This window comes from Trachypithecus francoisi, unplaced genomic scaffold (genome assembly GCF_009764315.1).
Source record: "Trachypithecus francoisi isolate TF-2019V2 unplaced genomic scaffold, Tfra_2.0 Lachesis_group14, whole genome shotgun sequence".
NCBI classification, from domain to species: Eukaryota; Metazoa; Chordata; class Mammalia; order Primates; family Cercopithecidae; genus Trachypithecus; species Trachypithecus francoisi.
Window position 1 is genome coordinate 59,402,874 of NW_022681459.1, and position 14,962 is coordinate 59,417,835.

A 14,962-nucleotide genomic window follows, 5' to 3' on the forward strand; every position below is an offset into this window, starting at 1 on the left:
CTCAGGGGTTTTAGTCTCAGCTCCGTCCCTGGCCCAATCTGGCTCTTAGCCAGCCCCCCTCCTCTTCTGCCACTGTCCCAGCCACTGGCCATGCCCTGGGTGCCCACCCCGTGCAGGGTGGAAGCCTGGCTTTGGGCTTTTGGAATTCCTGGGCAGGGAAGGCTCCTACTTTTTGCCCTGTGAAGCCCACCTCAGTCCTGGCTGCCCCATTTCCCAAGGGGCTCTCAGGCGCAGTGGGCCCTGCAGCCCCTCTCTTGGGGTGCAGGCCTGGGCACATGCAGCCTTGTCTAGCTCTGCCCCAGTTTGCCCATTCAGGCCCCGAGTTCTTCCTGCCCCTTCAGGCCAGTGCTTGAACTGAAGGCAGAGGTGGATTCCTCCCTCCCTGTCCTGGAAGTTTTTGGGGCTGTCTGGCATCCTCCCTTTGGGACCCTGGGTTCATTCCCTGCTCTGGCCACCTTGTTTGTGGCCCCTCTGGGCCAGGACAGACACACCCAGTGTGCGTCTGACCTCAGCAACTCACACGCAGTGTGCAGGTGTGTGCATCCGCATGTGGCATCGGCGTCACTTCTTACAAGGACACTTGGGCAATGGGGAAGGGTGGGGACACAAAGGAGGAATGGCATGGGGACTCTGAGGCCTGGGAGCCCCCCTGGGAGGCCTCTGCCCTGGGGACCGTTCAGCAGCTCTGGGTCTCTCTCCAGATCATCAGCCATGACACCCGGCGCTTCCGCTTTGCCCTGCCGTCACCCCAGCACATCCTGGGCCTCCCTGTCGGTGAGTCACGCCCCTGCCAGGCCCACTTGGAGCCTGGCAGGCAGCTGGGGCACTAGATCAGAGAGATGGGAGCTTCATATTTCCACCAGGGAGAGCGGGAAAGGCTTCAGGAGGCGGTGACAGCTGCCCTGGGCCTTTGAGGGAGAGTCTGTTGGAATGAGAGTGGGAAGGCCCAGGGTCCCTGACAATGGCACCGGGAGGAGTGAAGGCGTGGAGGCAGGAAGCTGGGATGTGAGGGGAATCCCCAGGAGGGGTGGGAGGGGCCGTGGGAGCTGAGGCCAGGCCAGGCTTTGAATGCTGGGTGGGGGTGCAGGGTAGTGGCTTGACAAGACCCAGGGGTCACCTGTAGGGATGATCTCTGGCCCAGAGTGACCCCGTCCTGTCCTGCAGGCCAGCACATCTACCTCTCGGCTCGAATTGACGGAAACCTGGTCATCCGGCCCTATACACCTGTCTCCAGTGATGATGACAAGGGCTTCGTGGACCTGGTCATCAAGGTGAAGCCTCTGGGTCATGACTGTGGAGGAGGTGCGGGTGGGTGGCCATGGCAACAGCCCACGTGGACCCCCCCGGACAGGGAAGGCTCCCACTCCCGCGCTGTGCAGCCTAGCCTTGCTCATGGCTGCCCTGCTTCCCCAGGGGCTTGCAGATGCAGTGGCTTCTAGAACTCCTCTCGAGTCCACGTCCCCCACGGCCTGGACTCTAAAGACCCAGGGCTCCCTTGTGCCTGGTTTCTGAGTAAATAGCACGTCATCATTTACCAACAAAAGCCAAACAAGGGGGTCTTGGCAGAGATCAGGGGCCAGGGTTCAGGGCAAGCGCCCTTAAACCAGGACAGGTACCTGCAGCAGAGGCGCCAGGAAGGCTGGCCGGTGGTGCAGACGCCCCTGCTGCGAGGTGTGACGGCGCAGCCGTGTCCCTGCTCTCATGTCGGGAGATTCCTGGGAGCTGGGTCCCGAGTGTGCGGGGTGAGGCAGCCACTCCACTGTGGTCAGCGGCTGGGCCTCTGTGACACGCAGGCCCTGTTCTTACTCCTTTCTCTGAGAAATGTCCCTCAGGCCTGCTAGGGAAACGTGAGGGGCTCGTGTGGTGTGGTCTGGGAGCTGGGGTGATGGGCTTTCTGGGGTCTGTTGCGGAGTTCGAGATGGAGGTTCACAGTAGAAGATGCAGCCGTTAGGGGCAGCAGACCACAGACCCGGGGCCGCAGCCCAGAGCCTGAAACATACATGCTGAGTGGGAAGTAAGAGGCAACACAGCGGCTCCAGCAGGGACATTTTTATGAAAATTAGAAATACAAGCTTTTAGCTGGGCACAGTGGCTCATACCTGTAAGCCACTTTGGGAGGCTGAGGTGTGTGGATCACCTGAGGTCAGGAGTTCAAGACCAGCCTGGCCAACATGGAGAAACCCCGTCTCTACTAAAAATACAAAAAAATTAGCTGGGCATGGTGGCGTGCACCTGTAATCTCAGCTACTTGGGAGGCTGAGGCAGGAGAATTGCTTGAATCTGGGAGGCAGAGGTTGCAGTGAGACAAGATTGTGCCACTGTACTCCAGCCTGGGCAATAGAACGAGAGTCATTCAAAAAAAAAAGGAAAAAAAAAAAGAAATACAAGTTTTCCTGCAGAACAGAGGGTGAGAAGCAGCCTAGACCTGTAGGTGTATGGGGTGTTGGAGACCCTCCCCGGTCAAGGCCAAAGCCCTATAGCCTTCCCAGCCCAGTGCCCTCAGGTGTCCTTGGAGCTCCCTTACTGGGCCGCAGCTGAGGCCCTGGATCTTGCCAGGTCTTGGGGCAGGCACTGGATCTCAAGAGTGGGAGGGGCCCTGACCTGGGCTCCTTCCTTGCTGGGGCACCCAGACCTGGCCTCAGGAACCTGTCTTTGGCTGGAGGACGGGCACTGGGCACATGGTCATGGGGAAGCCAGTGCTCCCTGCAGGGGACAGGTACCTGCGACCGAGCTTCCAGAAGGACCACCAGGGATGGGTGGGGTTGGCTGGTGAGAGTGGCTCCCTAGTAGGCGACAGGGAAAGTGAGATCTGGGACTGAGTAGGCGCTGACCAGGTGAAGAAGGAAGAAAAGAAGCTTCAGGTGCAAAGGCCCTGAGGTCAGCAGCAGGCTTGAGGATTGAAGTGGCTGGAGGGTTGGGGCAAGGGGTGGGAGAGGTCAGTGGGGCCAGACAGGGCCTTGGAGGCCCCAGTAAGGTTTGGGGCTTTGTCCAGAAGCACAGAGGAGGTGCTGAGGGCTCAAGCATCTGTTCACGTTGAAGTCTCTCTGGCCAGATGTGGAGAAGGAGGATTCAAGTTGGGGATGAAAAACGCAAGGTGACCAGACCTTGCTGGCTCCCTTGGTCCTTGGTAAAGGTCAGAGTCCTGGCCTGGCACCCAGGGCCCGGGAAAGTGTGCTCTGTCTGCCTCTCCCTGGCCCTCCACTCCCCTCTACCTCCACACCCCGTAGCCACCCTCCGTGCTGAAGCCACAACAGGCTCCCCTCCCCGAGGCCCTGTAGACACACTGTCCCTCCCCCAGCCGCCTTCCCCTTCTCCATCCATCAGACTCCCTGGGCAGGGTGAGCCACTCCTCTGTCTCCCCATCTCTTTCTAGGTGTCAGATCGAGGCCCTTCTCTTTCCCAAGACAGTAATCCCAGAGAGTGCAGGGCAGGAAGTAGTTCCAAGCGTGAGCGAGGTTTTTTATGACAGCACACAACAGAAGGGACTGAGTGTCCACCAGGAGGAGTGTGGCTGAGTGGGCCTCCCAGAGCCTTGACTTTGCTGATGGGTGTCAGTGTCTCCCGTTGGGAGGGGACCCCGGAGACAGTTGGTGAAATGTGAGCACATCCAGCCCTGGAGTTGGTTGGCCTTGTACACAAGGCTGGTGCTTTGCTTTCCCCGGGGATGTCGGGGAGGCTGACTCCTGGGAGGATGGGGTGAAGGACAGGGTGCAGGACGGATACAGTTTGGCGGCTGGGTGGATTGGGCTCCACAGGAGAAGGCCATGTGTGGGCCTCAGAAGAGCTGCGGAAGAGGCACTTGTCCCCTGCTGTGGGCAAGCGCTCACCCCTGAGACCTGGAGCCGGGGGCTGAGGGCTGCGGGGGTGTCTTGCAGGTTTACTTCAAGGACACCCATCCCAAGTTTCCCGCCGGAGGAAAGATGTCTCAGTACCTGGAAAGCATGCAGATTGGAGACACCATCGAGTTCCGGGGCCCCAACGGGCTGCTGATCTACCAGGGCAAAGGTGACTTGGGTCGGAATCCCTTGATTACAGAGCAGGCTCAGAGAATTGGAGAGCTTGGGGGTGCTGGGTGCAGGGTGCAGGTCCCTGGCTCTCTGTGGATGGGTGACTCCCATTGGGCCAGCTGTCCCTTTCTGGGACCTGAGTCTCCTTGCCTATAGAGGGGTAAGTTGCTGGCACAGGGGTTGCAGACAGGCCACTCCCGGGGACCACATCTCACCCACTGCCAGCCTCCGTTTGGCTTTCTCAGCATCTGAAACAAGCAAGCAAGAGGACGGAGCTGAACCTCCGGGTTCCCAGCCTCTCCACTGCTCCTGCACCTTCCTAATGGCTGGCGTAGAATGGCAGCCGCGTCCACCTGGACCTCACAGTGGGGGCAGGTTCTCCAGCCTCTCCAGCCCCCTCGTGTGGCATGTTTGACGGCCGGGCCTCACGCCTTCTCTCTCCCCAGGGAAGTTCGCCATCCGGCCTGACAAAAAGTCCAACCCCGTCATCAAGACAGTGAAGTCCGTGGGCATGATTGCGGGAGGGACAGGTACATGGAACCCCCTCTGAGGCGTCCAGCAGCTGATGTTAAGGGTGGAGTTGGGGTGTGGGTGAGGCACAGGTTCTGAGTGTCTGGGAGCTACCAGAGGTCAGGGGCCTAGGCCCAGTGGTCCTGGCCGCTCTCCCCCGGTACACCTGGGCGGGGGGGTGCCTGGGAGCAGGCCTCACTCAGCACGTGGGGGGCCTGGCCGGCTATTTTGCAGGCATCACTCCGATGCTGCAGGTGATCCGCGCTATCATGAAGGACCCTGATGACCACACCGTGTGCCACCTGCTCTTTGCCAACCAGGTCAGTGGGTGTCCCCACGATGGGCAAACTCGGCTTCTCCTGAGAGGGGACTTAGGGCCTGCTCAGGTGCTGTTCAGGGGTGGGCACAGCTCTGCTAAGATTCTGGGGATGACCAGCATGGGGGGAGCTCTGAACGTTCTGTGCACTGGCGGCCTTGGCAGCAGCATGGCAGGTAGGCTTTGTGGTGCAGAGCCTGTATCTGGCCGAGGGGGCTGCCCTGCGGGGAGCTCCCTGAGCACCCCATCCCCTGGCTGCTTCCTCCAAAACTCAGAACTCCCCTCACCATGAGCACGGATTGGAACCCGCCGGTGGAGTGGGAGGAACAATGGCCTGGGCTGGCCTGGAGATGGAGGGGCTCATCTTACAAATGACCAGACGTTTGCACGAAGCCCCTGAGCTACAGGGTGTCAGGGCAGGATTTGAATGTTGGTCTCTCTGGCTTCTGATTCATATCCTTGTCCACGAGCCCACTGCCTGCCTCTCTGGCCTGCTGTGTGGCCTTGGACGAGCTGCTTTCCCTCTCTGGGCTTCACTCCCTCATCTGTAGAATGAGCTGATGAAACTGGGTTGTTCCAAGGTCTTTCCAGGTTCTGTTTTGTGACTGATGACGTAGACTGGGGGAGAAGATACTTGCCTGAGGTCCTTGGATGTGGGTCCTTTACCCACCCTGCCTCCCCACAGCTGCAGAAAACTGCCCCAAGGCAAACCGAGATGGCCTTGTTAGGCCCAGGGGAGAAAGGCAGAAATTCCAGGCTTGCTGGTGTGGAGGGAGGGAGGGCAGCAGTGAGACTTGGTGGTGCTGGGTCAGAGTCTGTGGAGGCCCCCAGACTGTCACCTGTACAGGCCATCTTTGTACCTGGTAATGAGGACAGTGTGGTCACCTTATTTTGTACCTCCGGACACAGACTCCGGGAGGGGCTTGGCTGTGCAAGTCTCATGGGAAGTGCTCAAACCAGGACTCAAACCAGGGCATATTTTTATTTTTATTTATTTATTTATTTTTGAGATGAAGTCTTGCTCTTGTCCCCCAGGCTGGGGTGCAGTGGCGTGATCTCGGCTCACTGCAACCCCTGCCTCCTGGGTTCAAGTGATTCTCCTGCCTCAGCCTCCCGAGTAGCTGGGATTACAGGTGCCTGCCACCACGCCCGACTAATTTTTGTATTTTTAGTAGAGACGGGGTTTCACCATGTTGGCCAGGCTGGTCTGAAACTCCTGACCTCAGGTGATCTGCCTGCCTCGGCCTCCCAAAGTGCTGGGATTACAGGCGTGAGCCACTGCGCCCAGCCTATTTTTATTTTTTAAAAACTATACTTTAGAAAACATCATTTTGTTTTACATTTTTGCAAACCTTGGAATGTCTCGCTTTATAGGACAGCTGGATTCCTGTTTGTTTCTGCACCCCATCTGCGTGATGTGGCCAGTCGCGCAGCCTCTGGAAAGTGGCCCCATCTACTCCTGAGAGAGCAAGAGGGAAAAATACCAATAATGTCTCAGTATTATATGAAAACCGTTTGGCCTCAGGGATCCTCTTCAGGGTCCCAACCCCGCGGGTCCCCACGCTACACTCTGAGAAGCGTGCCAGTCAGGTCATCGCCGCTCGTTTCCTCTCCCTCCTTCCTCTGTGACCTCAGTGCCTGGTTTTGAGCTGGGAGCCCCCTACCCTCGAGTAGCAGACCCCCAAGGTTCCTTCCCTCTGTTCATCTGTCAAGTGGGTCGAGGCGGTGGCCACCTCACAGGATGGTGGTGAGGATTAAAGCACGAGACACACTTTAGTTAGGAAGATATAACTTTTTTAAAAAGATTGAGACGGAATTTCACTCTTGTTGCCCAGGCTGGTGTGCAATGGCATGATCTCGGCCCACTGCAACCTCCACCTCCCAGGTTCAAGCGATTCTCCTGCCTCAGCTTCCTGAGTAGCTGGGATTATAGGCGCGTGCCACCACACCAGCTAATTCTTTGTATTTTTAGTAGAGGTGGAGTTTCACCATGTTGCCAGGCTGGTGTTGAACTCCTGACCTCAAGGGATCCGCCCACCTCAGCCTCCCAGAGTACTGGGATTACAGGCGTGAACCCCCGTGCCTGGCCTAAAAAGAAAGTTACACATAGTTAATAGAAAACAAAGTCAAAGGCCGGGCGCGGTGGCTCAAGCCTGTAATCCCAGCACTTTGGGAGGCCGAGACGGGCGGATCACGAGGTCAGGAGATCGAGACCATCCTGGCTAACACGGTGAAACCCCGTCTCTACTAAAAATACAAAAACTAGCCGGGCGAGGTGGCGGGCGCCTGTAGTCCCAGCTGCTCGGAGGCTGAGGCAGGAGAATGGCGTGAACCCGGGAGGTGGAGCTTGCAGTGAGCTGAGATCCGGCCACTGCACTCCAGTCCGGGCGACAGAGCGAGACTCTGCCTCAAAAAAAAAAAAAAAAAAAAAAAAAAAAAAAAAAAAAAAAAGAAAACAAAGTCAAAAGATGCACACACAGATCCTAACAGTCATTGTTTCTGAAGGGTTTCAGGTCCTTTTTTTTCCATATTTTCTGGATTTTCTTCCTTGAGCTCATCTAGCCCAAAGCCTGTCTCTGTCCCTGTCCTCACCCCGTTAGAGCAGAAAGGGCCCTCAGCCTCCTACCGTCAGAAACTGGAAAAACTGTTTAACACCCCGTCTTCCCTAGGATGTGTCGAGGCTCATGCCCCTCACACAGCTCATCTCCTGGAGGGGAGCACCGAGGAGCTGGACCTGCAATCCCCCACCCTGGCAATTCCCATATTCAGGCGCCTCGGGCTACGTGGAGGCTGGGTGCTGTTCCCCACCCTGGGAACAGAGAAGTCACATCTGTGGCTGCCTCCTGGGGAGAGTCCACCCCGCCCTTGCCCAGCCTGGGAACTCAGTAGCGATTTGTTAGTGGGCAGACCTTTCTGGGTGGCAGCAGTCTTTGGCCCCCGGTTTCTTTGAGTCCCATGGGGTCAGGGACACTGCACATTGGCCTGACGAGCCCCCTCTGTCCCTGTGTGACCTGCAAACACTGGGCAGCAGCCTGTGATGTGATCAGAAGGGGAATGGGGATGGCGGGGGGAGAGGGGTGGGGGGGGCGGGGGTGCGTGTGGCGAGGCAGGTGGGGGATTCAGGAGGAGATCCTTGATAGCCCCTGGAGGGTCCAGGAAGCTTTCCTGGAAGGGATGATGCTGGACTGAGTTCTGTAGGGCTCTGTGACTGCCAGGTAGGGCTGGGGGAGCTTCAGGCCAGCCAGGGGGATGGGTGTGGGCAAGGCCCGAGGGGGCCAGGTGGGCTGGGGAGCTTCAGACCAGCCAGGGGGATGGGTGTGGGCAAGGCCCGAGGGGGCCAGGTGGGCTGGGGAGCTTCAGGCCAGCCAGGGGGTGGGTGTGGGCAAGGCCCGAGGGGGCCAGGTGGGCTGGGGAGCTTCAGGCCAGCCAGGGGGATGGGTGTGGGCAAGGCCCGAGGGGGCCAGGTGGGCTGGGGAGCTTCAGGCCAGCCAGGGGATGGGTGTGGGCAAGGCCCGAGGGGGCCAGGTGGCTGGGGAGCTTCAGGCCAGCCAGGGGGTGGGTGTGGGCAAGGCCCGAGGGGGCCAGGTGGGCTGGGGAGCTTTAGGCCAGCCAGGGGGTGGTGTGGGCAAGGCCCGAGGGGGCCAGGTGGGCTGGGGAGCTTCAGGCCAGCCAGGGGGATGGGTGTGGGCAAGGCCCGAGGGCGCCAGGTGGGCTGGGGAGCTTCAGGCCAGCCAGGGGGTGGGTGTGGGCAAGGCCCGAGGGGGCCAGGTGGGCTGGGGAGCGGTGTCTGTACTCGCTGGTTTCTGGAGGTACCACCTGAATGAGGTCTCAGAACTCAAAAAGACTTGCTGGAAGGCTCAGGGTGGCAAACCCTGCGCCTTTTCACACGACCATTGCTTATTGTATGTGTTATACCCGCTGCCAGGCTGAGCGCCTGGAGGGTCTGTCGCATTTCCCGTCTTTTCCCTGTTATGTGTCACGCAGCTCGGCCGCCTTTAGTTTTTTCCATTTTCCCCCCCTCTCAGGACATTGAGCCCATTTCCCCACAACAGCAGAAGCAGTTGACACACTGAGTTTCTTTTTTTTTTTTTTTTTTTTGAGACGGAGTCTCACTCTGTCACCCAGGCTGGAGTGCAGTGGCCGGATCTCAGCTCACTGCAAGCTCCGCCTCCCGGGTTTACGCCATTCTCCTGCCTCAGCCTCCTGAGTAGCTGGGACTACAGGCGCCTGCCACCTCGCCCGGCTAGTTTTTTGTATTTTTTAGTAGAGATGGGGTTTCACCGTGTTAGCCAGGATGGTCTCGATCTCCTGACCTCGTGATCCGCCCGTCTCGGCCTCCCAAAGTGCTGGGATTACAGGCTTGAGCCACCGCGCCCGGCCGACACACCGAGTTTCTAACGAACACCTTCGCCGTTTCGGCAACAGCTTTGAGGGGCTCTGTAGGCTAGACAAGGAGAGGGGGTGGTGGGGTGATCTCTGGCCGAGTCTTCTCCTGGAAGCTCCACAAGCCTGTGGCCCATGGGCGGGTGCGATGACCAGGTGCGTCTCTGTTGAGTGTCTCCAGGGGCAGTCTCTGCCACCCATCCCTCCTGACCGCCTGGCCCTCTCCCTTGCAGACCGAGAAGGACATCCTGCTGCGACCTGAGCTGGAGGAACTCAGGAATGAACATTCTGCGCGCTTCAAGCTCTGGTACACGCTGGACAGAGCCCCTGAAGGTGAGCGAGGGAGGCCCCGTGCTGGGTGGGTGGGAGGTGCCAGCCTGCGGTTCACCTTTGCCCAGCCCTTCGTGGCGTTGAGCCTTTGCATGATGTCTGGCAGTCACTATGGCCCTGTGGGAGGGAGGTGGTATGGCCCCGTCTCACAGATGAGGAACGAGGGCTCACTGAAGCACATGGCTGGAAACCACCACAGCCTGGCCTGGAACCCAGGTCCTTGCTTCCAGAGGCGGAGTCCTTTCCCGGGCACACTGCACTGCCCGGCTGGGCAGAGAAGGCCACCGTCCTCTCCCTGGGCGGGGCTCACTTCAGGGCAAGTCTTGGGGCAGCGGTGGCGGCTGCCTCTTCCACGTCCCAGCGTGCACACTGTCAGAAGCTGCTGAGTACACCAAGGCCATCTTCTCTCCCATCGTCAACCCTGGGGAGTGGGCTAGGCCGACATTGGGGTTACCCTTGTTCCACCTGTCCAGTGGCTAAGCTGCTTGCCAAGGGAGTTGTGAGAGAGCCAAGACTGCACTGGAGGCAGTGGTGAGGACCGCCACACCCACCACTTGCAGTGAGGTTGCCTCTGGGAGTTAAAGCGCCCTTCCCTTTTCGGCTTCAGATAGAGATGCAGGAATAAGTAATATCTCAGTTTCTTTGCTGTAAGAAAAGCAAAGCTCAGGCTTCCCCAGGCCAGTTACTTAGTTTAGGATCATTCTGGTGATGTTTAGCTGCAGGGCTGAGAGACTATAGGGACTGTGGTAAATTGGAGTGCATCTGCCTGGTCCGGAGGACATAGTCCCACCCGCCGTGGGCAGTCCTGCTGTGGAGTACAGCCCTGTGTGGCCAGGGCCTCTGTTTCCAAGAGAAGCTGGGGACCTGCATTTTCTGGGAAATTTCTAAGTGTTGGAAGCACCATTTTTGAACACCCGCGTGAGCGCCAGTTTGGGGTCTCGTCCTGCCATCTGCCCCTGCTTTGCCTCCGGCACCTCCTACGGCCTGTTTCCCCGGAACTCATCCGCTGTGCGGGGCGCTCACCCTCTGCTGATGAGGAAGCTCTGTCCACACCACCCTCTGCTCTTCCCAGCAAGGAGCACGTGGGCCCTGGGACTGGCACCATGTCTGTGTCAGCCAGTCTCAAAAAAAAAAAAAAAAAAAAAAAAAATTTATCCTGTACCCATGTGTCAGTCCAAAGAGAGCAAAGGGAGGAAGTGATAGGCGGCTTCGCTTCCTTCTGACTGCAGTTTCCAATAGCATGAGCGGGGCCAGCTCGCTGGGAGGCAGGGTTTAGCCCCATCCGGATTCCAGATGAGTGATCTGGGTCCATGGTGCATGCTGGAGCCCCTGCCCTGTGGCCAGAGCAAGGCCTGGTCCCCCAGGGAGGGGCCAATGCTGACCCCTGGTGGCAACAGGCGGCAGCGCCTGCACCACCGCCTAGGGACAGTGACCTGCCGATGAGAGGACTAGTTGGGTGATCGCCTAGCATTTTTCATGTACATTTATCGCCACTGTGACCCCGAATTTAAGTCTAGTTGAGGTGCTGCTGTAGCATTAGATGTAAGCTGAAATTCCAGAGATTGAGAAAGAAAGTGGTAACAGGCCAGTCTGGCTGTACCGTAGCTAGGCGAAGGATGAGGAGAGCGGCAAGGTCTCCGGGCAGGGGCAGTGACTGTTTCCCTCCCAGAGCCACTTTCAGGACAGGTACAGAGAAAAATACACTAAGCCATGCACGGTGGCATGCACCTGTAGTCCCAGCTACTCAAAGCTGAGGTAGGAGGATCACGTGAGCCCAGGGGCTCCAGGCTGGAGGGCATTATGATCGCACTTGTGAATAGCTACTGCATGCCAGCCAGGGCAACATGGCCAATTCCTGTCTTAAAAAAAAAAACAAAAAACCACATACACACACTAAAAAGAAATCCCTATGAAATTAAAAGGTGTCTTACGTACCTGCACATTCTGTACACTAGCAAATACAGTTTATTCCCGTGCAGTTTTTACAAAGTACTTTCAGATCCATTTCAGATCCATTGCCCGGCTATAAAAATATTTTCTGTGCCTTGCCTTGTTCCAGAGGGATTTAGGAAGCTTACAAAGACTCATCTGGTGAGTCAGAGTGGCACAAATGGAAAACAAGTGCAGGGCCATAAAATGAATGGACTCAGGAATGGGGTTTGTAGAAAAACGGACTATAATGCACGCTTGCCGTGAATGGGCCATGCCTATCACTCCAGGCTTCCCAGCAGCCAAGGTGAAAAGGGAAATGTGACCAGTTACTTAGCTCATGGTGTCCATGAGATAAAGAGGACCCCGTTGCTCAGCACGGTAGACTCTTCCTGGTTCCAGGGCAAGCTGGGACTGCTTTGGCCTCTCGCCGTCAGGCCCTCCATAGTGTGGACTGTATGCTGTAAACTTTGGCCATCTAGGCAAGGTGTCTGTGTCAGCCAGTGCCAGCCCTCCAGGCCTGAGGCTTCAGCAGCTTTTCTGTTGGTGTTGAGGGCTGCGGGGTGGCTGTTTTTGGTTGCTAAGGATAGAGACCAGCCATCATCGTGGGTGCTCAGGGCTCCAGGGGGCAGGACACACAGCTGTGGATGAGACTCGGCTCCGCATGGGCCAACATTCTTGTGGGGGAGTCACAGTGGGTTCATGGAGGTGGGGGCAGTTAGAGACTGTCACCCTGACCAGCCTGGGGCAGAGCACCAGCCTGGGGACCTCTGGATCCTGGAAGGTACATCTCGGTCATGTCCCTGTCTCATTATGTGACCTTGAGCAACTCAACTCTGGGTCCTCTGGGCCTCAGTTGCCACATCTGTAAAATGGGATTCATATTCCCCGCCCTGTCCACCCACTGGGTTGTTCCAAGGGCCACATGGGAGGCCAAATGGAAGCAAAAGGCTTTGCAAACTATAAAGTGCAGTGAGGGGAAGCATGTCGGGCTTGCATTCTGGTTCCAGGCTACAGGGCCTGAGGCCACAGGCTTGAGTCAGGGTTGGGGGCAGGGGGTCCTGGTGACAGTTTGCTGGGATCAGCCTCTCCATTCTTCAGCATTTAAGGAATTCACCGCCTAGAGTTGGTCGGTCAGTAGGTTGGTGACCCCACAGCCACACATCAGCTTACCTGGTCTCTCACCCCACAGCCTGGGACTACAGCCAGGGCTTCGTGAATGAGGAGATGATCCGGGACCACCTTCCACCCCCAGAGGAGGAGCCGCTGATGCTGATGTGTGGCCCCCCACCCATGATCCAGTACGCCTGCCTGCCCAACCTGGACCGCGTGGGCCACCCCAAGGAGCGCTGCTTCGCCTTCTGAGGGCCGGGCATGGCCACACGGCCACCTGCCCCGCACACCCCATGCCCTGTCCACACTCACCCAGTCACCTCCCCTCATTGCACACTGGGGCCCCGGGTTCAGCCTGGCCTGCCCGTGCCCTGGTGAGTCACCCAGCCGAGCAAGCCCCCTGGGGCCCCTTCGGGAGCAGGGCTGTGTCCCAGGTGGGTCACAGCTGATCCTTCAGGGTAGGTCCTGCCTGGCATTTACTGGTCCTTACCAGAGACGCCCAGTCCCATCCCTGTCCTCATGACCCCTCGTCCACCCCACACACACACTACAAGGCTGAGGGCTGCCAGCAGCCGTCTGCCCACCCTTCCCGGCCGTGGACCACAGTCAGGATGTCAGCAGACACAGACAGGCAGCCCAGAGCTGCGGGGGCCAGGGTCCACCCCAGCCTCGCCTGGCACCCCCACTCCCGCCTCAGGGCCAGGCCCAGGCCTCACCACCTGACACTGTGTGAGACACTGACACCAGAAAGCCCTCTTGGGGCACTGCTCCCTGCCCCAGGGCCCTGGTCAGCCAGGACTCTGGCTAGAGTGGGAAGAGGGAGCTGGCCACGGGGCCCTCCCAGAACCTCAGCATTTCCTTCCAATCCATCCAAACACTGAGGCAGCCTTGGGGAACCCCGAGCTGTGGGGTCGGCAGCCCGCTGCACCACCTCAGGGTTTTGGGGTCCTGGGCTGGGGCCACCATCCCTGATGGCAGAACTCCCACAACCACATGAATTTATTCCTCTGTCCTAAACCATCCCCTCCTGCCCTCACCCCCAGCACGGGGATTCTGAGCAGTGCCTCTCGTCTGAGGGACATATAGGTGACCTCGACGTTGCCTTTAGACTACAGTTGCATTAGCCTCTTGCGTATCGGCTTTTTCAGAGTCATTTATGAGCAGGAAAAAAAAAAAGTAAAACTTTGCTAATATTAACCCTTCTCTAGCTCCTCGAGGGTCTGTGACCTGCATCACAGGGGTGGGGGGTTAGGAAAGGGCTGGGGAACACCTAGCATTTTGTTTTTCTTTCTCTCTTTTTTTTTTTTTTGAGATGGCGTCTCCCTCTGTCACCCAGGCTGGAGTGCAGTGGCATGATCTCAGCTCACTGCAACCTCCGCCTCTCGGGTTCAAGCGATTCTCCTGCCTCAGCCTCCTGGGTAGCTGGGACTAAAGGTGCCCGCCACCACACCCAGCTAGTTTTTGTATTTTTAGTAGAGACAGGGTTTTGCCATGTTAGCCAGGCTGGGCTCGAACTCCTGACCTCAAGTGATCCACTCACCTCGGCATCCCAAAGTGCTGGGATTACAGGCTTGAGTCACTGCGCCCAGCTCTGGCATTTATTTATTTATTTATTTATTTAGAGACAGAGTCTCTTCGCTCTGTCACTCAGGCTGGAGCGCAGTGGTATGATCTCGGCTCACTGCAAGCTCCGCCTCTCGGGTTTACGCCATTCTCCTGCCTCAGCCTCCAAGTAGCTGGGACTACAGGCACCCGCCACCTCGCCCGGCTAGTTTTTGTATTTTTAGTAGAGATGGGGTTTCACCGTGTTAGCCAGGATGGTCTCGATCTCTTGACCTCGTGATCCGCCTGCTTCGGCCTCCTAAAGTGCTGGGATTACAGGCTTGAGCCACCGCGCCTGGCCAGGCATTTATTTTTGATGTATCTTTGTGATAGAAAATGTGGAAAGTGCAGAGAAATATACACAGGAAGAAAAATTCCCAATCCCCAGAACCAAACCAGCTGGAACCAAGCAACCCTAGTCACCCCAATCCACCGCTAGGCTGCTGCCTCCCATCAGGGTCAGATGAATCTCGAGGCTCAGGGAAGTCAGAGGATGCCATCTGCACAGTGGTAAATTACAGAGGTGATGAGGCAAAGTGGGTGTGGGGCTGTTCTTAAAATGGGGTAGCAGGAAGGCCCCAAGGAGATGGATTTGGGCTGGGATGGGAAGAGAGAGCCGGCCCTGCCGGGCTGGGTGGGTGTTCAAGTGGTAGAAACAGCAAGTGCAAAGGCCCTGCCATTGGAACCAGCTTATGGAATAAACTTTCAGAAACAGATCAAAGAAGGTGGGTGGCTGGAGGAGGCAGTGATGATGAGGCTGGAGAGGGAGGCG

At 57.8% G+C, this 14,962-nt stretch overlaps 1 protein-coding gene across 3 annotated transcripts in view; it reads left to right on the plus strand.

Moving 5' to 3' along the window:
• Positions 1-13,790, plus strand: part of LOC117096375 (NADH-cytochrome b5 reductase 3) — a 33,550-nt gene extending 19,760 nt beyond the window's left edge. Inside the window, exons 3-9 of one of the 3 annotated variants that reach the window (XM_033233736.1) lie at positions 702-774; positions 1,165-1,271; positions 3,876-4,005; positions 4,454-4,537; positions 4,752-4,837; positions 9,450-9,549; positions 12,668-13,790. In XM_033233736.1, the coding sequence (XP_033089627.1) occupies positions 702-774; positions 1,165-1,271; positions 3,876-4,005; positions 4,454-4,537; positions 4,752-4,837; positions 9,450-9,549; positions 12,668-12,840 (753 nt within the window). In that variant the 3' untranslated portion in view covers positions 12,841-13,790. Of the gene's footprint in view, positions 1-701; positions 775-1,164; positions 1,272-3,875; positions 4,006-4,453; positions 4,538-4,751; positions 4,838-9,449; positions 9,550-11,605; positions 11,758-12,667 lie in introns of those variants that run through there. The other 2 variants (XM_033233737.1, XM_033233738.1) reach the window with 2 other exon arrangements.
• The last annotated feature ends 1,172 nt before the right edge of the window (positions 13,791-14,962 follow it).